This window comes from Saccoglossus kowalevskii, chromosome 13, assembly GCF_978046115.1.
Source record: "Saccoglossus kowalevskii chromosome 13, keSacKowa6.1, whole genome shotgun sequence".
NCBI lineage: Eukaryota > Metazoa > Hemichordata > Enteropneusta > Harrimaniidae > Saccoglossus > Saccoglossus kowalevskii.
Genome location: NC_140653.1, coordinates 36,756,157 through 36,780,743, shown reverse-complemented (window position 1 = coordinate 36,780,743; position 24,587 = coordinate 36,756,157). Strand labels below are relative to the sequence as shown.

Below are 24,587 nucleotides of genomic sequence, written 5' to 3'. Positions count from 1 at the left end.
ATTTTTGGTAAAAAGTGATATTTTCAACTTCTTGTTAGAAACCACAATCATTTATGGTCAAAAATGATATTTTTGAATTCTTGTTGAAAACAGCAAGTCCCATTGCATTGATACTATGCATATTGTTCATTTTCTAATGATATCTTCTGTTCTTTAATCGAAATGTGCATTGCTAACAGCGGAGCTATCTCAGCCGAGAGGCTGCTTGTTTAATTTTTCTAGGCAGTACAGTCAGACACAAATTATTAATTGTTCGACAGGTCGTCGGCAGTGAAGCCGTCAAACCAATCACCATTTTCGTCGTCGTTTAAAAGCAGATCGGCAATGATTTCTGCTACATTTGTATTTCAGTGTTGCTTCGGATAAGGTGGTCTTCTGCCCCGTTGATTGCATTTTTGTAGCCATGTGTTCATTGTTTACGTAATTGTTTTTTTTTTGTCAAGCACTTTCATCTACCGGATTTGGCTGATACCCCGCCCTGGGTACCCCAGACCATTCGTCCCGGTGTTATCGCTATCGTGTGGCGATAGCGATAACACCGGGACGAATGGTCTGGGGTACGCCCTGGGCGATCTTATGGAGGATTCAATTTTTTTAGAAAAATGTGGACCAAAAGATCGCCCGGGCGATGTTATGGTAGATATTACGAAGCCTATCTTTTCTGAAAAAATAACCCTGCGTTGATAAAGATGACCTCAGAAAATGTTTAGAAACATAATGTTTCGCGTTGACTAAATATAATCATGCAAAATATAAATTCAAAGTGTTTTAATACATTGGTGAGAGGTCGCATTTTACGTGAACAAGAACATGCACTAAGAAGGAAAAGCAGGCCAAAGTCGAAACGGGGTGCATGACACAACACACACTGCGACAACTGAGTGATCAGCGACATCATTTTGGAACGCAATTGAACTTCAAGTACTTCTTTGCGAAACTTGCTGCGCGGCGATGCTGACATCAAGTGTGTGTTGACCGAACTTTGACCCCAAGTCACGCACTGAACTGGCGCGTTACCTTAGCAACCTTTTTCTTTGCCCCGCGCGTCAATCTAGTAAAATTGTTAATATATCCGACGGTACTGTAGTTACGTAACTTGTATGCAACACTGTACTGGCTTTGAATACTAGTATATCAACGTCGTTTACTTAGTGCATTGCTTTTCTAATTACGCAAATTTGTTTACAATTTTGTACCGGCTCTGAATATTTCAACTTCGTAATGTATTGCTTTCATGAAAATTAGGTTTTTTTTTACTGACCCGGGGTATTGGGTCTGTGAATATTTCAATATTACCGATGCGATAATGCGTTGCATTCGTAATAATTACGCAAACATAAACATACCATACGTCAAATTAAATTTTACTATAAAATAATAAACTCCGGGCAGCCCACTTCGATCGCATACATTTCAATCACGTACATTTCGTACACGCGTTCATGCACTGATATTTAAATTCGGGCCACCCAGCTTGACGCAAATCAATATAGTTGCGAATGAACTGGAGAATAGTGAAAAGAGTGCAAGTAGCAACCCCTATTTAGACAGACCAATCTTAAAAAATGAAATAACTAAAGCAATTAGACTTCTTAAAAGTAACAAGGCTTCGGCAGAAGATAGAATTTGCAATGAATTGTTAAAATACGGTGAACATCACTTATTAGATGCAATACATAAACTCTTTAATATTGTTTATAGTTCAAATAACTATCCACATTCTTGGAGCACTGGCCTGTTGGTACCAATCCACAAATCTGGGTCGAAAAATAACCCGGCCAACTACAGGGGAATTGCCATCTCTAGCTGTCTTGGCAAGTTATTCAATAGTATTCTAAATATTAGGCTGACATCATTTTTAGACTCTAATAACATTCTTTCCAGTCGACAGTTCGGATTCAGGCATGATTGTCGAACTACAGACAATCTTTTCATACTAAAAACCCTGGTAAATAAATATCTCTACAGTGGTAAGTCAGAGTGCGCCAATAAACAAAATAACACAAATATTAAAAAATCAAAAAAATTATATGCCTGCTTTATTGACCTTAGAAAGGCCTTTGACAGTGTCTGGCATGATGGTCTATTCAAAAAATTAATCAAATATGGTATAACTGGAAAAATGTATAAAACTATCAAAAACATGTACAGTAAAGTAAAATATAAAGTTAAATGTAAAGAAGGCTTAACAAAACAATTTCAGTCCAATATTGGTGTTAAACAGGGATGTAATCTTAGTCCAACTCTCTTCAATCTTTTTTTAAATGACCTGCCCACTATTTTCAATCCTAATACCTGTGATCCTCCTTATTTAGAAAACTCGCATGTCAGCTGTCTACTCTATGCCGATGATATTGTGATACTTTCTAAAACTAAACAGGGATTACAGACATGTCTTGATAGTTTGGCATTGTATGTTAAAACGTGGAAGCTCTCTGTCAACACTGACAAAACCAAAATTTTAATTTTCAATAAATCAAACAGACGTTTGAATAATGATACATTTTTTCTTGGAGGTATCGAACTTGATACAGTTAAATCTTATAACTATCTGGGACTAGTCATTAGTGCCAATGGTAAATTTAAGGATGGCCTAAAAAACCTTAAACGTAAGGCTCAAAAAGCTCTGTTTTCAATGAAAGCAAAGCTTGGCTCAATACAAAACATAAGTATAAAAATTTCAATTTCCCTTTTTGACAAACTCATCAGACCTATCCTCATTTATGGTTGTGATGTTTGGGGTGATGAGTTCTCCACTAAATCACCTATTGAAGACGTTCAATTAAGTTATTGTCGGTATCTACTGGGGGTGTCACAACACACACCAATTATGGCCATGTATAGCGAGTTAGGCAGATACCCCCTAGACGTATTTATAAAAAAACAAATAATTAAATATTACAGTCGGGCCATGAATTCTAATAATGCGTTACTCAAGGAAGCTTTTGTGGTTAACCAAAGCATTAAAAGTAAATGGTATCTAGAAGTGACATCATTATTAAACAATATCCAACTATATCATTCAGTTAACAACTGTGATAAATTAACCTCGGCACAAATGAAACAAATTGATTTAGGCATCAAGGATTTATTTCTAACAAGATGGAAAGGTGAGGTCCATAATGATAACCGCACCAAAGCAAATGAGAAAAACAAACTAAGAACATATCGGCTAATCAAATCAGATTTAAACTTGAGCCATATTTAGTCAAGCTAAAAAACTTTGAACTGCGTAGTGTGCTTACCAAATTTTGTCTTAGTGACCATAGTCTCAAAATTGAAATGGGTCGTCATAAAAAAATCCCACTAAACAACAGGGTTTGTGACATGTGTAACAAAGGTCTAATTGAGGATGAAATGCATTTTCTGCTGGAATGCAACAAATATAATGAGTTGCGTGCCAAACTGTTCAATAAAGCTAAGGATATGATCCCAGCATTTGAAAATAAACCTGCAGAGAAAAAATTCATGGAATTGTTACAGAATGAAAACATTATTATACCAGTAGCACAGTTCATAAGTAAAAGCTTTGAAGTCAGGAAGCAGGGTTTTACTTGACATCTTAATGCCTGCTGTCAATTTTGTAATTTTATATTAGATTGTATTTTAGAGATTTTGTATTATTTAGTAATTTAATGATTGTATTTGTTATTTGTTATTTAGTATATTGTGTTTTTGTTTTGTTTTTTATATATATATATTTCTCCTTGTACTTTGTGACCATTTTCTTTCCCTCCGGGGATTGTGTAAGAGTCAATAAGTAAATAAATAAATAAATAAACTTGTTATTTGTTCAAAAAATTTTTCAACTCTCACAAATACCATGAACGCGAAGAGTTAACTGGGGGTTAAATGAAAGGGAACGTCTTTTTTCGACAAAAAACACGTCAGTACGAGATTATGTGTGTAAGGTTAGATTTATAGAACGTACATGACCGCTTAGCTCTGTCTTTTTTACCGAATCCGCCATAGGGCGGTTCACAGGTCATAGAATAAAATCACTTTCCAAAATGGCGGACACATGGTCGATGCAACCCTATGGACCAGCGACGAAAAGACCTGTACTAAGCTTTCCATCACGGAAATTCGTAATCGATGTGCTGACCGATGGATATTTATCGACTAAATAATAATCTTGCCCAACATCTATAGTGTCGTGGGGGATTTCTTGCAGGTCAAATCTTGACCGAACCTGAACTGCTTGCTAACTGAAAGGCAGTGATGACAGAAATCATCTGCGATTGCGGCTACACCAAGTACTGATAACATAACAACTCAAATAAAATGTGTATTTTTAATGTCTTCGTGCAATATATTCTGAGTTATCCACTTTATTCTGGCCTGCGAATTAATAGGATACAATTTTAAACATGTTTTTGAACGCCGCGAATTAAAAGGATACATTTGAAAATTAGCGTTTGAAAATAAAATGGGTGCGCGAATTAATCGAGTTTTTACGGTACATAGGTACCTTGGTGTAATACATATGATTGGTTTTGGGCCAAGTCTGCATATTAGTTTTAGTATTGGTGCTGAACATCTGCTTGCTGATGATCCTGACCTTTAATGTCATTACTCGATCACTTCAAGAATTTTCATATAAAAAACGATCTTTGTTTTACTAGAAATACATTAAAATAAATAAAATTAAATGATTAATCACCATATCTTGCTTTTTACAGACTGTAATGTTTGGTGAAGCTAATATTAGCTGTTTACAGCAAATCAATGCACTATCTGTGTTAAGACGACTAGATAATTTGACAATATCTCTAGAGGGTAATCCAGTCACACAATTTACATTATGGAAAGCTTACACATTATTTAGACTAGCACATTTCTCACTGCGTAAAATTAATGATGTTGAGGTAAGTAATGTTTGAACTAAAACTTAACATCTAGCCTGTTGACTTGTACCATTCCAGTAATACAAAGACAGTACATCCAGGAGCAAAGTTCAATAAGATTGTGTACTATCTGAGTGGTAATCTTATTATTCCTGATCCATTCGCTTGGTGTGTGAATCTGACCATGTTGGAATTACAACATAATTATTCCTTAGTTCGAAGTTGATCAATTTAATGATAAAAAATATCATTTAATCTACCCGATATATCCATTTTTCTGCATCCAGAATGTAAGAATTACCAATAGACCAGTCTAATGTGTGAGTGTATTGTCAATGTATTCATTACAAAAGTAAAGTTCTTAACATGAAAAAAATAAACTGACCTGACAAGATTCTTGTGTAACTTAACATTTCACGTATCTGGTAGTGCAAAAATTTACAAATAACTTTTTTTTGATACAGGTAACAGCATCAGACATTGTACAAGCTGAGAAATTATTTGGTGCTCTGTCACACATTACAACCTCTCAACTGCCACAGTCAAGACTGCTAACACTATTGGGAGAATCCAAAAGAAAACAGTATCAAGCATTGTCCGATCTTGAACTGAGAGCTAAGAAACAGTTAACGGCTGATATGAAGGCTTCATCTGAGAGTATAGGTAGAGCTGGTTTGCAATACTGCAGTGAAGAAATTATATGTGAAGCTTTACAGGTAAAAATATACACACCTATATGTACACATCACTGATCATAGAGTTGTTGAAAGCATTCACAATATGTGACGTATATGTTACTCATCATATTGTGATAGAGTACAGTATCAAGATGCAGCAGATGACCCTTTAAGTTCTCTGACATTTCTATGTCCATTATTTGTGGCTACCATCTGCAAAGCACACAATGGGAGCCTTTGAATTCACCTTGTCTGTGTGTGTGTGTGTGAGTGTTTGTCTTATCAACGTTGTGACAACTTCCATTTTATTGATTACATTGTATTCTATGTTATCTACATCACCTCTTGCTTTTTTGTTTTCAATTCCAATTTATTAGGAGAGAAGACAACGACAATTGTTTTCAAGAAGTTATGTCAAAGAACTAACATCAGAGGCAATTCTAGTGGACCATAAATTGTCAGCTTTACAACAAGTCTGGCCAAGACTTTTTATAGAAATGGTACACAATGCTGTACTAGAGATGTCTAATAGTAATGACTATATGAGGAAATGTCTCCAAGACTTGGAGAGTAATAGCAAGTCACAAAAAGAAAATTAGCCCTTTGAGGTCCTGCTTTACCAGATCACCCAAGGACTATGAAAAGATTACAGAGGACCACTGTGTTGGACTCAACAATCTCATTTAAATCATTTGCTTTTTCTGAGCTATCATTTTCACATTAGAACAAGTGATTGATAGCCTTAGTAAGCAGCTGACGACGTCTTAGATAGCGAGTTAGTGACTTCTGTGAATGTCTTATAATTTATTGCCTGGTTATAACAATTTAAATGTTTTTGTCAAAGAGCATTTTTGGAATTGAGTGGCTATAGAATATAGCCTGACATGGTCGGTGATAGATGCAAACTATGCTTTACACAATGCTGTAGTTATCATCAACAAGATCGGCACCAATCAGATTGCAAAACCAGTTGTTTATGACAACCATCATATAAACAGCATTCATAACATGTTTCACTTGTTGACGTATTATCTAACAGTGTACTCAACACTATTTACAGATTACTTGAAAAAAAATGAAACCATGCCAAAAACACAGTACATAGTTGCATAATCACTAGTCACGTGTTTGGGATTACAATTTCGTTGGCTTCTCTTATTTTCAGTGCTGTTTTAAAATTTGTCTATACTCAAGCTGGAGTCAGAATTAAAAATTCAACTTACATTTATACATTGGCACAGAGAGTTGCAGAAAATTGTTGGTTATTGTATTAAAAAATGTCATTTTCTTGCTTGCAACAACACCAAAAATAGCACAGGAAGCAGGATCCAACTTGAACTTACTAAATGTCTTGTTAGTCCCTGTTTGAACGAAGTTTGAATCAGGGACTTTTAATTCAGTCTCCGTCCGTCTCTGTCTGTCCAGAGTCGTATTTCAGAACCCTCTGGACCAAATCTGTTTATACTTTGCATGTGCCTTGTACTTTATTTGGAACGTATGCACATGCAGTGATTTACTGATCAATCCAAGATGGCTGACTGGCCATTTTTGACCATATATTTTGATTTTGGAAGAGTCATTTAATACATCTAATTTCTGTTGATACTAGACCAGCCAATTATTCACTCTAAATTACAAACTTGGCTTTTGGTGCATATTACTTTACTTTTGGCATGAATAACATTTCCTATAATTCTAACAGGAATTATGTCATTAACAATGACTTGTTACAGATGTAATTTGGTGTTGGTAGACTTGTACCATATCTTACTCCCATGGAATCTTCTAGCAAAATCACTTTGAATGCACATGGCCATGTTGGTTACTTCAGTCATCATAATCTGTAGTGATCGGATTTAAACTTTGAGTGTCTTGATTGCATGCCAAGTGCTGTAATCTTTGATTGGCATATGATATAGCTGGTATAAACTACTTATACAGCATTGTGTCATGCGTAGTTTGTCCAAGTGAATCCATTGGTGAGGACCTAATAATTATCGTTGACCATGTCAGGCTATGCTTTAGCCATGAACATTTAGTTAAAGTGCGGTGGTTGTCGTAAATAAACAAGGTATTTTACACCTGTTGTAAACGTCGTTATGAGTCCCATATCGAACAGGACGTGACGCGACGACTGCTGCCCTTTAACAATGTTATACAAAACACAACAGATTCAACACAGTGGGATTCAAAAAATGAGGGGTTAATATTCTGAAACTGCACAGTCTGTCATCCTTGTTTACCTCTTACTGTAATGAAATATTTTATTGTTTTGAATTGGAAACTAAGTAAATGACATGCAAGATAAAAATTGTCATCTGCCGGAGAATTGTACTGGTTTGTTTTCAGTTTGTTTGTGTGTGCGTGCATGTATGAGGAAATACCGCATTCTTGCCCCCCCCCCCCAAATTTCATTGTGTTTATAGAAGTACAAGGCCACATTAATTCAATTATTACCTGCAATTTTGCTGTGGATTTGTCATATAAGACAAGATACATTATTGGTTTTGATGCTTGTGCATCCAATATCAAGAATTGAATTACTTTTCCCGGAACACAGTTCAGTTTTATTTCAAGAAACATGTAATTTTTGTTCTATTTAAAATATCGTATGTTTTATACAAGATGCGATATATTGTAATAGTCGTGATTCCAAACAAAACCATGTGTCCTGTACATCAAATTGACTGCTTGACAAAGTTCATAGGAACTTTATACTGCCATGTTTGGTTACAATTTCCAGATTTCTGGTCATTGCACCATGCAGCTCATAGAGTCCCATATGAAAGATACTCAATTCTATACATAATTAATATAAATCTGTTGATCTATGTTATATGTGGAGTACTTGCCCAAAACATGCAACTTCTTTTTTTTTTAGGTTCACAACTCGTGCAAGGGGTCTATGTATTGCTCTGACCATACTCATCCGACTTCGTGCCCCACATTTTTCTATTTTCATGGTCATGTTTGGTTAAGCGCTCACCCCTTTTCATTGTAAGTGTTGTGGAAATCAATGTCAAGGCAACTATTTTCTCAATTTTATTGTCACCCCAAAGACATGCATAAAATTTTTTTAAATCATTTTTCTAGGGGATGCTCGGCTAATCACCCTGTGCACCAAGTATGACTGACGAGTATGGTAGTAGCGCATGTGCTTGTTGCATTTTAATGATCTACTATACTAAATTCAAATTTTGGTTTTATTTGTGCTTCCTATTGGGGATGCTACTGGGTCTGGTTCATTTTACCTCAGTGATATGTGATAGAGGGCAGTATACTGTGTGTCTCATCTGATGCACATCTGCATTCACTGGAACTTGACACCAAATTAATGTCTTTATCAGAGTACCATGAATAAGGTTACAGCATACCATTCACCAACATGCTTATAGCTACTTATAATGAATTATTCTTGTGCAAGATTTACTGAGAGACAAGAAATAAAACTTGTTATTTTTGTTGTGAAACAGTTAATATGATTTTAAACAATTTTTTACTTTTAGAAAAATGTATAAAGTTTTTTTTATGTCTTGTAAATATTGATAAAAGAATGAAAATATTTTCATTATGAACTGTATATCTGATCCTTTGCTTTTATTTCAATTTATTTTTTGTGAATTAAAACAAACTTCTAAAAGCAATTTGTTTATTATATGCTGTAACAGGCACAATGGAAATGAATATCAGATTGTTTGTTGGCTTGTGGTTATTATGTTCCACAACATCTAAATAACCACCTAATGATGCTCTAGGACAGATTAAAATATTGACCAATGATTTCCACTACATGCATCTACCCTGCCAATGTCATAATAGGGTGCCCACTAAATAAATGAGACAAGGTCATTCTCCCAAAGCTTTATTTGTTTCATCATGTTTATCATTCATTTAAATTACAAATTCTACAACCTGGATTTTGTGGAAATGCACAAGATTCAAATTGCTAATAAATAAGTTGAAAGAACAGTTTAAATTGATAAAACCAACAGGTACAGAGTTATCAGTGCTTAGACTAACACATGGCTCGCAAACATTCCCTACTCTTACCTTTGTGGACTGCCATGCATTCAATATACTGGGGTACATGTATAGTCAGAATGTTTACACGCATGTAAGAGTTCACTCAAAAATCACAACTTGAACATAAATTCACTCCAAACACTAGACCTGTTTCATTGGAATATACATGGATTGAACCAAGGAGGTGTGGCCTGAACACGCCTGTTTAATTAGTTCCTGATCACATGTTAGGTTACCATAGCAACACACGTGCTAGGTAGTTACATTCATACATTTAAATAAAACAAGGCATGACAAAACATGTATCACGTTGGTTTGAGCAATAAATCTTAATAAAAGTTTTTATACCTCCAAAAAAATCTCCATGACTGCATTATTTTGTATGGAAGACATGTACGAGATGAGGTGGCGAGACAAATGTATAACAATGTAATAACTATCAAATCTAACCTATATACCCAATGAACAACATGGAATACCATACTGGGTCAAGACACTCGTGTGGATATAGTACTTGTAAATAAATGGCTGCTATGATGTCATCACTTATTGTGCTATTAAAATGATGTCATCTATTCTTGTGTTTCTATAACGATTACTGTTTTGCAAGCTTATTTCTTGCTTTATACTGATGTCATTTACTGTATTGGTTTGATGTCATCACTATAATGCAATAAACTTTGTGTTTTATATGTAGAAAGAAACATACCTATCTAAAGAATGGAAAACCAGTTAACAGGAATAAACGAATTTGCTAGAGTGTTCAAAACATTTTTCTAGAATGTAAACAGACCTGAACAAGTATTCAAAAAAAAAAATTTCCCAACTACGAAATCTTCCCTTTAAAACCCTGCTAACAATATTGTACATTAAAAAAAACATTTTGTAGCCCTGTTAGAAATATTATGCAGAGAGAAACCCATGTCTGTTGGTCACTATTCTAGATTGAGACTGTAGCACTATTTGCCATTGTAATTCCAAAATCAGAAATATCTATTATTACACTTGCTGGCGATGGAGGAAAAAATTACCAAATAAGGGCTTGCATATGAATATTCATGTCAAAACCAACATGAAATCAGAAATTAATTTACCAGTCTTTGAAATGAAGACATAGCGAGTGCCACTCCAAAAAAACAAAAACAATTTTGTTTATCATTACAATAATTTTAAAATTCGTTCATATCCCATGCATTTGACAGTGTTTGCAAAATACTTGTGAAAAAAGAGAATTATCATAATTTGTGAGGCAGTTGCATAATATTGTGTCCTAAATAATTCAACTTCACCCAAAACCAACTCTCATTCAGAATGCCAATTTTCAATGTTTTCAAATGAATCCCTCTTTAAATCATAGGAAATGTGACATTAGTGCATCTTATTTATGTCTTAAGTTTCCCAGCATCCTTCACTGTACCAAGACCATATGTGGTTTTGCCATGTTATTTCATGGATCTCTAGTTGACTTTCTTGTCATCTAAACCAGCATTGACAGCATCAGCTGCAGCTTTGGAAGCAGCATCAGCTGCAGCCTCACGTGCTGCTACTTCGGCTGAAAAGTTAAAAAAACATACTTATAAGAATAATAACCATTTACAAGGATCACCAAGAACTGTCGAGACGATACAAAGAGATTGGAAAAACACATTTAAAGCAGAATTAGTTAGCAACATGTATCTACCACTGCACCCTTCACCAGATATCCCCAACCCACATGCAGGTTACAACAACTATCTGGAACAGCCATCGTGTTCAAGAAACAATTATCAGCCTTCATTATCCAACACCCAAGTCTGATTCCAGCCTGTACTTTGAAATGGACAAGACACAAACAATCCTGAATCACTATTTAGTGCAAACAAAATACTAAACATGTGTTGTTGGTAATACAAATAGCAATTTTAAAATTTCAACTCAAACTGTTCTTTGCAGCTGAAAGAATTTGGGCAGGCAGCAAGCAAATCACGGGGAGGTATGTCAGATGATAGAAAATCTGCATGCAGGATACATGGTGTAGGGGTTCATGGGTTTCATTGGACGTACAGTTGGATTGTGAACGCAATATCATGCAATATGTTGTTAAAAGTTAATTATCACAACATACAAATTTAACCAATCTTGCTTAAAATTATAAATTCCAAATTGAAAACAGAATGTGCAACAAGAAACAGATTTATGTGCACATTGAACAAATGTAACGCAACTTCAGAATTAAGTTTATTGAACATTTAAAATAAAATTCTACTGAAATAATAAATGTGAACTTAAACGTGTGGTTCAGGCACAAACCTTCGCCGGCAACTTTCTGGGTACGTTTCATAACTGGATAAAGGGTAATAAGGTCAGAATGGAAGCGAACAACGAAGAAATAAAAGTTAGTCAAACAGCAAAAAATCTTGACTGGTCAGTTGGCTGAGGAGTTGTGATTAGTTATTATTAATGAACACAAGCCCACACACCCAAGGAAACATTCTCTATGAATGCTTCATTTTAGACATGTATTATAACATACAACCTTTAACCCAACACCAATAAATAATTCTGAGCATTAATCCCCAAATCACTTATTCCACCTTAAAATACAGACTAATGGAATGGCAACAAGGACATCACACATTAGTAGCAAATACTGAATTATTATTATAATATCCGAACAATAAATTTGCAACAGCTGTGCGATTAACATTAAAATCAATGAACTGACAAGATTTCAGAGAATTTGCATCTGGATTTTAATCAAACAGACTGACTTCCAGCCTACAAAGTGTAAACACAACCCATTGACATTAGATCATGCAACTTAAATTAGAGTACAGTTGTTTTGACATGTAGGTTTAATTTACAAAGCATGGTTTAGTTGCATAAATGACATAAACTGACATGTTTGGTTTATGAAGAAAACAAAGAATATATAGGTTTATAAAAATTAATTATTCTGATAGAGAACAAAACTTTGTAATCCACTCTTCCCTACTTGTTACAGATACTAAGGTCAACTGCATACCATTTCTCACTCATTCGCGCATGAACAGTCGCATGCATACACACCATCAACGTCACTTGCACAACTTTTCGGACAAGTACTCTGACATTGTTCATAACTGATTGCAAACAAAGATTTGATGCTCGTTTCGACCGCTCCCTTTACTCTGCTCCTTTTGCTCAGTACAAAATGGTAATTCCTTACACCAAACCTAGAGGGCGATATTTTGCTTACCTTCATTGATGGCATCAGCAGCCATTCCTTGGAATTTATCAAGTGCTTCATCAACTTGTTTCTGGTGTTTCAGCACAAAAGGTCTAACAACACGTTTATAGATGAACTGTGATCCATTGTTTGCAATTGGAGCCATACACCACAACAAGAACAACAGCTATCAGATGGAATAAAAATGAAAGTGTAAGGTATATTTCAACAGTTAAATATTTCTGATTAAGATAGTGTGATCATATAGTATATTGGGTACTGATAATCACATACTGCATCGTCTGAATCGCATGGTCCTGTGTCTTCGACCTATAGGCCTCTACATGTACTTGATACCGTGCAGGATCGCATAGGCTAATTGCGTATTTTAAGCAGTGAGATCTGAATTATAAAACAAACTTTCACTTTCTGTTTTTGTCGCTATGAAGACATCTTTCCCACACAAAACTGCGTCGATTGCCTGTACCTGATGAGGCTTGAGGGCACCAACACCAAAAACTTTTGCAATTTTATCATCACAAATAAAACAGTTCATGGGCGCCGCCATTTTGTTTTAACGTCAAAGAGGGATTTGTAACACGCAAACTGATTGGACAATGATTAGCCGCAACTGGCTACTGTGGGCGTTATTAGAATACGCATATTTGATGGATGTTCTGCTAAGGTCTGTTTAGAGGCTTGGCAGATTAAACTTAGACCTTTGGCTAACGAAGATGCACATACTGCAGTGCATCACATACTGCAGTGCATCACATACTGCAGCACAAACAAGGAATACATGTACATTTAGGTGTCTACAACTGTCATTGCACTAAGTCAATTGGGGGGGGGGTGGCATGCAACAAAGGATATTGTTTTTACATACATGAAATATAAAAAATTTAAACAAGGTAATAAAATAGAAACCAAGACATGATTCTAGCACAGTTCTGAGTGACTCACTTTAACAAGGTAGTAAAACGGAAACCAAGACAGGAAGATATCAGAGAAAAATTCCACCAGACTAAAGGCGCTGTACACCACCCAGTAAGTCAGCCATTGGGTGTCATCTTCCTTGGAATCCGACTCAATAGCTTTCGTACTGTAAAAAAAATAATCACTGTTACTACTAAATGGCTAACTGTTGGTGACCAGCAAGTGTTGGTGTAGCCAAGTCACTGCAGGCCATGAAAACATGTAAAAAATTTATGGAAAGAGGAGACAGTGGTAGACGTTATGGAAAGAGAAGACAGTGGTAGACGTTATGGAAAGAGAAGACAGTGGTAGACGTTATGGAAAGAGAAGACAGTGGTAGACGTTATGGAAAGAGAAGACAGTGGTAGACGTTGTGGAAAGAGAAGACAGTGGTAGACGTTATGGAAAGAGAAGACAGTGGTAGACGTTATGGAAAGAGAAGACAGTGGTAGACGTTGTGGAAAGAGAAGACAGTGGTAGACGTTGTGGAAAGAGGAGACAGTGGTAAACGTTATGGAAAGAGGACACAGTGGTAGACGTTGTGGAAAGAGGAGACAGTAGTAGACGTTATGGAAAGAGAAGACAGTGGTAGACGTTATGGAAAGAGGAGACAGTGGTAGACGTTATGGAAAGAGAAGACAGTGGTAGACGTTATGGAAAGAGAAGACAGTGGTAGACGTTATGGAAATAGAAGACAGTGGTAGACGTTATGGAAAGAGGAGACAGTGGTAGACGTTATGGAAAGAGAAGACAGTGATAGACGTTATGGAAAGAGAAGACAGTGATAGACGTTATGGGAAGAGGAGACAGTGGTAGACGTTATGGAAAGAGAAGACAGTGGTAGACGTTATGGAAAGAGGAGACAGTGGTAGACATTATGGAAAGAGAAGACAGTGGTAGACGTTATGGAAAGAGAAGACAGTGGTAGACGTTATGGAAAGAGAAGACAGTGGTAGACGTTATGGAAAGAGGAGACAGTGGTAGACGTTATGGAAAGAGGAGACAGTGGTAGACGTTATGGAAAGAGAAGACAGTGGTAGACGTTATGGAAAGAGAAGACAGTGGTAGACGTTATGGAAAGAGGAGACAGTGGTAGACGTTGTGGAAAGAGGAGACAGTAGTAGACGTTATGGAAAGAGAAGACAGTGGTAGACGTTATGGAAAGAGAAGACAGTGGTAGACGTTATGGAAAGAGAAGACAGTGGTAGACGTTATGGAAAGAGAAGACAGTGGTAAACGTTATGGAAAGAGAAGACAGTGGTAAACGTTGTGGAAAGAGGACACAGTGGTAGACGTTGTGGAAAGAGGAGACAGTGGTAGACGTTGTGGAAAGAGAAGACAGTGGTAGACGTTATGGAAAGAGAAGACAGTGGTAGACGTTATGGAAAGAGAAGACAGTGGTAGACTTTATGGAAAGAGAAGACAGTGGTAGACGTTATGGAAAGAGAAGACAGTGGTAGACGTTATGGAAAGAGAAGACAGTGGTAGACGTTATGGAAAGAGAAGACAGTGGTAGACGTTATGGAAAGAGAAGACAGTGGTAGACGTTATGGAAAGAGAAGACAGTGGTAGACGTTATGGAAAGAGAAGACAGTGGTAAACGTTATGGAAAGAGAAGACAGTGGTAGACGTTGTGGAAAGAGGAGACAGTAGTAGACGTTGTGGAAAGAGGAGACAGTAGTAGACGTTGTGGAAAGAGGAGACAGTAGTAGACGTTATGGAAAGAGAAGACAGTGGTAGACGTTATGGAAAGAGGAGACAGTGGTAGACGTTATGGAAAGAGAAGACAGTGGTAGACGTTGTGGAAAGAGAAGACAGTGGTAGACGTTGTGGAAAGAGGAGACAGTGGTAAACGTTATGGAAAGAGGACACAGTGGTAGACGTTGTGGAAAGAGGAGACAGTAGTAGACGTTATGGAAAGAGAAGACAGTGGTAGACGTTATGGAAAGAGGAGACAGTGGTAGACGTTATGGAAAGAGAAGACAGTGGTAGACGTTATGGAAAGAGAAGACAGTGGTAGACGTTATGGAAATAGAAGACAGTGGTAGACGTTATGGAAAGAGGAGACAGTGGTAGACGTTATGGAAAGAGAAGACAGTGATAGACGTTATGGAAAGAGAAGACAGTGATAGACGTTATGGGAAGAGGAGACAGTGGTAGACGTTATGGAAAGAGAAGACAGTGGTAGACGTTATGGAAAGAGGAGACAGTGGTAGACATTATGGAAAGAGAAGACAGTGGTAGACGTTATGGAAAGAGAAGACAGTGGTAGACGTTATGGAAAGAGAAGACAGTGGTAGACGTTATGGAAAGAGGAGACAGTGGTAGACGTTATGGAAAGAGGAGACAGTGGTAGACGTTATGGAAAGAGAAGACAGTGGTAGACGTTATGGAAAGAGAAGACAGTGGTAGACGTTATGGAAAGAGGAGACAGTGGTAGACGTTGTGGAAAGAGGAGACAGTAGTAGACGTTATGGAAAGAGAAGACAGTGGTAGACGTTATGGAAAGAGAAGACAGTGGTAGACGTTATGGAAAGAGAAGACAGTGGTAGACGTTATGGAAAGAGAAGACAGTGGTAAACGTTATGGAAAGAGAAGACAGTGGTAAACGTTGTGGAAAGAGGACACAGTGGTAGACGTTGTGGAAAGAGGAGACAGTGGTAGACGTTGTGGAAAGAGAAGACAGTGGTAGACGTTATGGAAAGAGAAGACAGTGGTAGACGTTATGGAAAGAGAAGACAGTGGTAGACTTTATGGAAAGAGAAGACAGTGGTAGACGTTATGGAAAGAGAAGACAGTGGTAGACGTTATGGAAAGAGAAGACAGTGGTAGACGTTATGGAAAGAGAAGACAGTGGTAGACGTTATGGAAAGAGAAGACAGTGGTAGACGTTATGGAAAGAGAAGACAGTGGTAGACGTTATGGAAAGAGAAGACAGTGGTAAACGTTATGGAAAGAGAAGACAGTGGTAGACGTTGTGGAAAGAGGAGACAGTAGTAGACGTTGTGGAAAGAGGAGACAGTAGTAGACGTTGTGGAAAGAGGAGACAGTAGTAGACGTTATGGAAAGAGAAGACAGTGGTAGACGTTATGGAAAGAGGAGACAGTGGTAGACGTTATGGAAAGAGGAGACAGTGGTAGACGTTATGGAAAGAGAAGACAGTAGTAGACGTTGTGGAAAGAGGAGACAGTAGTAGACGTTGTCGAAAGAGGAGACAGTAGTAGGCGTTGTGGAAAGAGGAGACAGTAGTAGACGTTGTGGAAAGAGGAGACAGTAGTAGACGTTGTGGAAAGAGGAGACAGTAGTAGACGTTGTGGAAAGAGGAGACAGTAGTAGACGTTGTGGAAAGAGGAGACAGTAGTAGACGTTGTGGAAAGAGGAGACAGTAGTAGACGTTATGGAAAGAGGAGACAGTGGTAGACGTTATGGAAAGAGAAGACAGTGGTAGACATGTCAAGACACATCAAACTCTTGGAAAAAAAAAGCAGGATGGTGGCCAAAAATGTATGTACTGAGTGCCCAGTATTGGTAAATTCACCAAGATATAACAAAGTTGTTAGGGATGGTTAGAAAACAACTGTCCAGTATAGCAAAAATGAGCACTATTTTATTGATGTACATGTATTGTCAGCTTCACTGCTTTGACCAGTTATCCATTGTTCGAATAACAGGAAATCATGTTTATAGGTATGCTGAGTGAGGCGAAGATAAGTTGAAATCAAATGATACAAGTAATGCAAACTGGACGATTAATTTGTTTACCAGTAGAATGGAAATAGATCACAATGATGATATCACCGGTCTCTCAAATGGTTTAGAAGTGGTAGATGGCACAGTCCCAGTTAGTTATCGAATTGAAGATATATAGTTTTGTTTATAGTAATATAGCTGGAGTATAACCATGTCAGGAATATGATTTTTTAACATTAAAATGATTGACATTTGTATCTGACTGTCAAACAAGTACCATATTGAGAGATATTGCTCTGGAACAGCATTAATTAAAACAAAATCAGCCATATTGAATATATATATATATATATATATCTATAACATGATGTATAAAATTTGAACATAATCAGCCAAAACATGTCAGAGATATGGCTCTAGAAGTCTAATCATTAAAACAAAATGGCCACCCGTCAGCCATTTTGAAGCCAATCTGAAAAATAAAATGAATCCGTAATGTCTAATGCATGTTATAAGTTTGAACAAAATCCATCCTAAATGCAAGAAACATGCTTGATTTTTTAGCACAAAAATGGCGACCATTTGGCCATTTTGCATAGGATCGTCAAACCAATATATCTGTATATCTATGACATGATGTATAATGAATATTTAAATTTGAACATAATCAGTCAAAGCAAGTCAGAGATATGACACGAGAACCACATTCACACATTCATTAAAACAAAATGGCCGCCAGTTGGCCATTTTGAATCTTAGCTGAAAAGCATAATTATTTGCATCAAGGTCCCATAATGTCTAATGTATATACCAAGTTTGAACAAAATCCATCTGTAAACAGCCGAGAAATGCTTGATTTTGATAATCTTTTAGCACAAAAATGGCTGCCATTCGGCCATCTTGAATCAGATCGTGAAACAAATTGATGTGCATATGTATAATATCATGTACGATGTATGTGTCCGCACGCACCAAGATCACCTTTAACCAAGATCGTTCCAGGTACACTATATGATGTATACTATACTATACAAAACAAGATATGCATGGCACAGTCCCAGTTAGTTATCAAACCTAAGATACATAATTTTGTTTATAGTAATAAAGTTCAAACATGAACATGTCAGAGATGGATCAAGAAGCTGACGCTTGATTGTGGTGATTTTTTAACACTGAAATGATTGACATTCAGTCATCTTGTATCTGATCATCAAACGAGTACTTGTCCATATTGAGAGATATTGCTGTGGAACAGCATTTATTGAAACAAAATAGCCACCAGTCATCCATTTTGAATACATCTGAATATCTATAACATGATGTAGAATATTATATAAAATTTTAACATAATCAGTCAAATCATGTCAGAGATTCAGCTCTAGAATCACATTCAGTAAAACAAGCACAAGCACAGAAAACAACACCTTTTTTTCCTTTTTTCTTTTTGAATAAAATTTGAAAAATAAAATGACGTGCATCAAGGTCCCATAATGTCCTACATATGCACCAAGTTTGAACGAAATCTATCCATAAATGGTTTAGCCATTCAGCCATCTTGAATCAGATCATGACGGTTGCACACACACATGGATGCACACTGTAGACGCACACAGGTCAAACCACAAGTCCCTGTTTTCGAACCGTGTCAGAACGGGGACCAACAAACAGGTCTTTTCAGGGCCACCAAATAGTAAACACATTGTGTGTGAACCAGCTTTAAAAAAAGTGCAATAAAATATTTTCATTATATTTTGTTTCTTTTGGTGATGAGCAATTGGGGATGACACAAGACAAGATTGTTTAGGTTTGGCAGGTTAATACAAAATTTAATTATAATTGTACTTTATAGTGGTAGGCAGTGTATAAACACAGGTTTTTCTTTTGACAGAGATGCAAACTTATGTGCAAGGGACACAAAATTATTAAATCATTGCTACTGTTTGTGTATTGAATTGTTGCCACATTGTCAGTTTAATCACAGATAGTACAGTAAATGTGAATTTACACCAGAATAGCAGATACATTCTGCCATACTCAAGCAGTTGTGACGCATGACTACGAGTGGAATGGAATAAAGCCTGTTGTGATTTAGTCAAAAACTTTAATAAGGTCCAGAGCTACATTGTAGGTATTATTTTTTTTTGTAGGTATGTCAATGTTTATATGAAAAAAAAAGAATTATGATTAATACAACTATAATAGTGAGCATCTGAATTTGAAATGGCATTGCATTGTGCGATTTATCATAGTAAAGACAATATAGAAAGACAATATATTTTTTCAGGTTTTGATCATATAACTCAAATACCATAACTTTCAGATTTGATTTTTGGTTAAGTTTAAAGGGCTTTACAACTTTAAAGAGTATCCGCAGTGAATAGCAGCTGCAAATAATGGTTTGGTATATCACAGTATTTCACTTTAAAACCATAGTCAATTATACTGCTTTTATTTCATGAGAAACAACTTTTCACTTAGAGTAGTGAAAAAGCAGAATGACTAATATTCACAAATGCCCTCACTATCAAATGCAGTCATAACAGATTGCAGTACACAGCTGTATGTCTATAATTGGCATGTTCATCCCTTGGGCTTTGATTTACTTGTTACAATTTAGTGTGTGCCAACTATGGGATTAATACAGTATGAAGCAAAATCAACAGTATAATGGTAATAAGAAATAATACCATAATATTAAGTTGTGTTTATTTAATGCATGTCAGTGTTTGTTTTTAATGGCAACACTATTTGCAGGATTCTATTACTTAAAACACAAATAAACTGGGTTTCATTCATGCTCTCCATTAGGTAGTACCAGGGTAGCTGTTTTATACAATGTTGCAGCCAATGACCCTTTAACTCAAAATATAAAATTGCTGGGGGGGGGGGGGGTGCATCTTCCCAGTCATCTAAAGTCGACTATATAACAGAGGTGATTCAAAGGTCAAACAAATAACTTGTATTGGATAATGTTGACAATATGACAAGTGTATTGTATTGTGTCGGTATAATGACATTGGTTAAATGGCAGTGGCCATGTATTGGTAATTGTCTATCAACTCGTGCCCCTATTTCCTATGATAATATACAATGAGCTACAATTGTTAAACCATCCTCCATTACAAATATAGTTAGAAACTTTTTATGCACTGACATGCATAAATTTGACAAAAACCTTAAAATTGTATGCATTCTGTAGATACAGTGTATACATGTACATGTCAAACATGTACATGGTGTGCATGTAACAAGAGAAAGGGCGGGATGACAGTGATGTGAACAGCCAACACAGGATTACTTCAGTACAAAACATCCCCTAAACCAGGGGTATTTACATGTATCTGACGAATGTGTACAATACAGTAACCTATTTAAAATCTACAAATGCAACTATTTTAGTAAAAAAATTAACAATGGAAGCTTCCAATGATCCAAAACCAACATTATTATTACCGGTAATATCTAAAATGAGATGTCCTATAACCAAATGAACTTTATAAATACAGTCATTGTACAAACCTACAGGCACCTGTTTTAATTTCAACTCTGACCTCAAAATAACTACAAAAATCTAAATATAAATACCCCTACTAAACAGATGTTATTCATTTATACTTCACCAATTTATCAAAATTATCAACTGAAAATGTTGCGCAATTGGGAAAATATTGACAATTTTATTTGCATTATTTTTGCAGTCAATATTAACATATTATAAACAACATTGTAAACATAACAAGGTTTAATATAAAACAATAACATGATTTACTGAACATTTATATTATAACAATACATTTGCCAACACATGTCACCTAATCAAGGCTATCAGCAATCATTGGCACACCCTACATACCTAGTAATAGGTGATGTCTGCAAAACATCACATGACATTTATTATATTCAGGGTCATAGGGTCAATAAACTGTTCATTACAGTTGTCTTGTGGACCTTATTTCTAATGTCTATGGGCTGTCTAATCATTTTCTTTCCCTAATATCATTAAATCACATACAATATGTTTTTAATGACTTGTTCACAGGTCTCATTAAAACACAATCTGTATATTTTGAAGGTCACCATTAATGACAAATGACCTTCATCAACCTTTAAAAAGATGTCCACAATGTATTTATCAATATAATAAAACACATTTATAACAAAAAATAGTTACTCAATAACTTCTGAGATGTAATCAGTTCATCAAAAGTTATTGATGACATCACTGAATGTTTAATTGTCTATTAATAAATTACATTTTACATTACATAACCATGCACTAACAACCAAATTGATCGCTTATCACTACCAAATTGATCGCTTATCACTACCAAATTGATCGCTTATCACTACCAAATCGATCGCTTATCACTACCAAATCGATCGCTTATCACTACCAAATCGATCACTTATCACTACTAAACCAAGACCCGATTCATCGATACTGAGGAGAATGTCAGATATACCACACGCAATAAACATCCAAACATATTTACTCTAATAAGCAAATTATTCCATTAATATCACCTCCTCCTCACTTTTCACATAATTAATCTTCACCTTGTAGGACTACAGTGTGGTCAATTGAGTCTATAGTTCATGATGAATATAGTTTATACAATACTGTGGAATACTTTATTTTCGCTGGAATTAATTTTGGCTGAAAAAGCTTTTTGGACGTTTTGTATGGAATATATTTTCACTGATTTTTGATGAGTTTATATAGAAATATAGGAAAAAATGTATATTCGCTGAATTTTATTCACGGAATCATCCTTTCAGCAAAAATAGCGAAAATAAATTCCAAGCGAAAATAAAGTATTCTACAGTACTTTAAGTTATAATGGCAATTTTATTAGCGAATATATTAACACTAATATGCAAAACAATATATTAGTTGCTCAGCTGGTGACTATTGGGCAGATGTCATCAAATAATCGGGGTACAAAAATGACACAAAAGACTGGCATAATAAATATGAACAACATGTGCAAAGGATTCTAGAAATGAGAATTTAAATTCTCTCAGCTAGCAATACACATCATTGCGCAGTGAATAATTAATTTGTATTACAAGCGTGACTGTCATAAAATAAGCTTGTAGACAAGACACAGGTGCAGCCACTATGATATTTGATACCAGGCCAAAACAACATCTCATTAATAAGCACAGGATTTAAAATAAGGTTGCCAAGATGTCTGGTATAAAAATACTGATAATATCTCTTGAATCAAATTTTTTTCCCACAAAGGTATTTTAAAAATTAAAATTGTGATGCATCACATCAAAAAAAAAAATCATAACAAACACCTGTGTAATAATATTAACACCAAAAAGGTCACATTTATTCTATAACAATATTAATTTTGTATATTTTTATTTATATTAATTTCGGCAACAACACAAAGCATTTATTTAAAATTTGACATTACTGAACCAACAATTATTTCAAATTGAATAACGCAGGTACTATCAGCAATTTTAATCAAGGTCATTATTTAAATTAAATGCAGCCATACTATAAATAATGTTTTGTTCGATAGAAAGGTCAATACAAGCAAAATATTTGCAATACAGGCCAGAATTATACTTCTAAATTAATGGCCTGTTAAAAAAACTTAAAATAATTGCAAGTTTGTTTTTTCTTTCCTCTAGGGATATTAAAGTGTTGTAACGAATAATGAAGATATATTGTAAACATCATCCCAGTAATAATAATATGTATAGAAAAATATATCGTTACATTGATCAGTGAGGACGTGATATCACCATAGTGATCTTTGTTGCTATCTTGAATAAGATATGCTCTATACAAGATTTATCTACAGAACTGATCTGACAATGTACCCCCCCCCCCCCTCTCCAACCTAATGCAGAGTAATTATAGAAATCTGTTTGGCTTCTGCTTTATCAATTTTATTTATGAATTTTAAACACTAGAATAAAACATAAGTAGTAACCACATACAAATAATGAGATGAAATAAATGCTCTTCCTCGCACACACATAAAGTGACAAATGTCATAAAATGTCGATTTACACACCCCCACATTACACATTTCCATGTCTTAATATGCAATACAAAGAAAGCTATGGTATTTGACAATCAGCTTAGTACAGGTCACACTATCTGTCAGACAGTACAAAAGGCTAGTTAAACCAGATTAGAAATAGTGATGTCCTATAGATAGATAGATAGAATTTATTTTTTATTTGGAACGTACCAATGAAATCTTGAGTAAAGTCCAAAAAAAAAAAATAACAAAACAAAACATTCAGAACAACAAAAACTTACAGTATTAAAACATATCAAGAATATAGAAAATAAATTTTGCAAAAATGCTAAGAATGAAAAAATCATTACTTGAAACAATAATAGGAAATAATTCATCCATGCTAAAATCTTCCAGCTTTGGGGCATAGATGCATAAAGCTGCAAGGAATCTAGATCTTTGTTCTTTGATTTGACAATTATTACAATATAAAATGTAATGTTTCTCATCACCTACTTCATTGCATTCATGGAGATTACATAGCCTGTTTTCCTTCAAAATGCCTTTATGTCTACCGGATTCAATGGGAAGAAAATGTGCAGAAGTTCTAAATTTAGTATAAGCTATTCTATGATTTTTATTTTTAATTTTTTCCAAATAATGTTCAAATTCAAAATTTTCTTTAGCACACCTGTAAAAGTCAAGCTTACAATTGTTCAACAAATTGTTTTTCCACTTCATACGGTACAAACATTTGAGCTTCTCTTTAAAAATATCACAAAAATTATTCTGATGTGGGTCTGAATTAGTTAGATCTGTTATGACTAGTAATTTTTGTATAAAGTTAAGCCATGGGTCATGCACAAGAGTTTTGGAATCTTCATAGGCTGCATCAATGATAGAATTGTTTGTTTTTTTACATACTAGTCTTTGATAATATTTCATGACTGAAACACAGATATCCAATATAAGTGGATATTGACCTAATTCACCTCTACATGGGTCATTAGACGCCTTCCTGTGCACACCCAGAACTCTTTTACAGAATTTAATATGAAGTTTTTCTGGAATTAATTTATCTGAGAAAAGTTTTGTTTCCTATATAAAGTACATCTCTCCATTTGCCTACATACAGCAAGATACTGTACAACGATTTCTGTGACTGATCTAAAAATTACAAAAATTGTATAAAAATAGT

General features: G+C 35.4%; 2 protein-coding genes across 5 annotated transcripts in view; one reads left to right on the top strand and one right to left on the bottom strand.

Annotated features, from left to right (window-relative positions):
- The window catches only part of LOC102801257 (leucine-rich repeat-containing protein 49-like), a 133,530-nt gene extending 124,362 nt beyond the window's left edge, over positions 1–9,168 (top strand). For all 3 annotated transcript variants that reach the window (XM_085507282.1, XM_085507283.1, XM_085507284.1), the window contains 3 exons: positions 4,683–4,868; positions 5,312–5,563; positions 5,902–9,168. In XM_085507282.1, the coding sequence (XP_085363408.1) occupies positions 4,683–4,868; positions 5,312–5,563; positions 5,902–6,123 (660 nt within the window). In that variant the 3' untranslated portion in view covers positions 6,124–9,168. The remainder of the gene's footprint in view (positions 1–4,682; positions 4,869–5,311; positions 5,564–5,901) is intronic.
- A 202-nt stretch (positions 9,169–9,370) lies between these two features.
- Positions 9,371–24,587, bottom strand: part of LOC100371177 (receptor expression-enhancing protein 5-like) — a 39,183-nt gene continuing 23,966 nt past the window's right edge. Inside the window, exons 3-6 of one of the 2 annotated variants that reach the window (XM_085507285.1) lie at positions 13,698–13,836; positions 12,765–12,921; positions 11,837–11,869; positions 9,371–11,099 (exon numbers count right to left, since the gene is read on the bottom strand). In XM_085507285.1, the coding sequence (XP_085363411.1) occupies positions 11,005–11,099; positions 11,837–11,869; positions 12,765–12,921; positions 13,698–13,836 (424 nt within the window). In that variant the 3' untranslated portion in view covers positions 9,371–11,004. The remainder of the gene's footprint in view (positions 11,100–11,836; positions 11,870–12,764; positions 12,922–13,697; positions 13,837–24,587) is intronic. The other variant, XM_085507286.1, reaches the window with a different exon arrangement.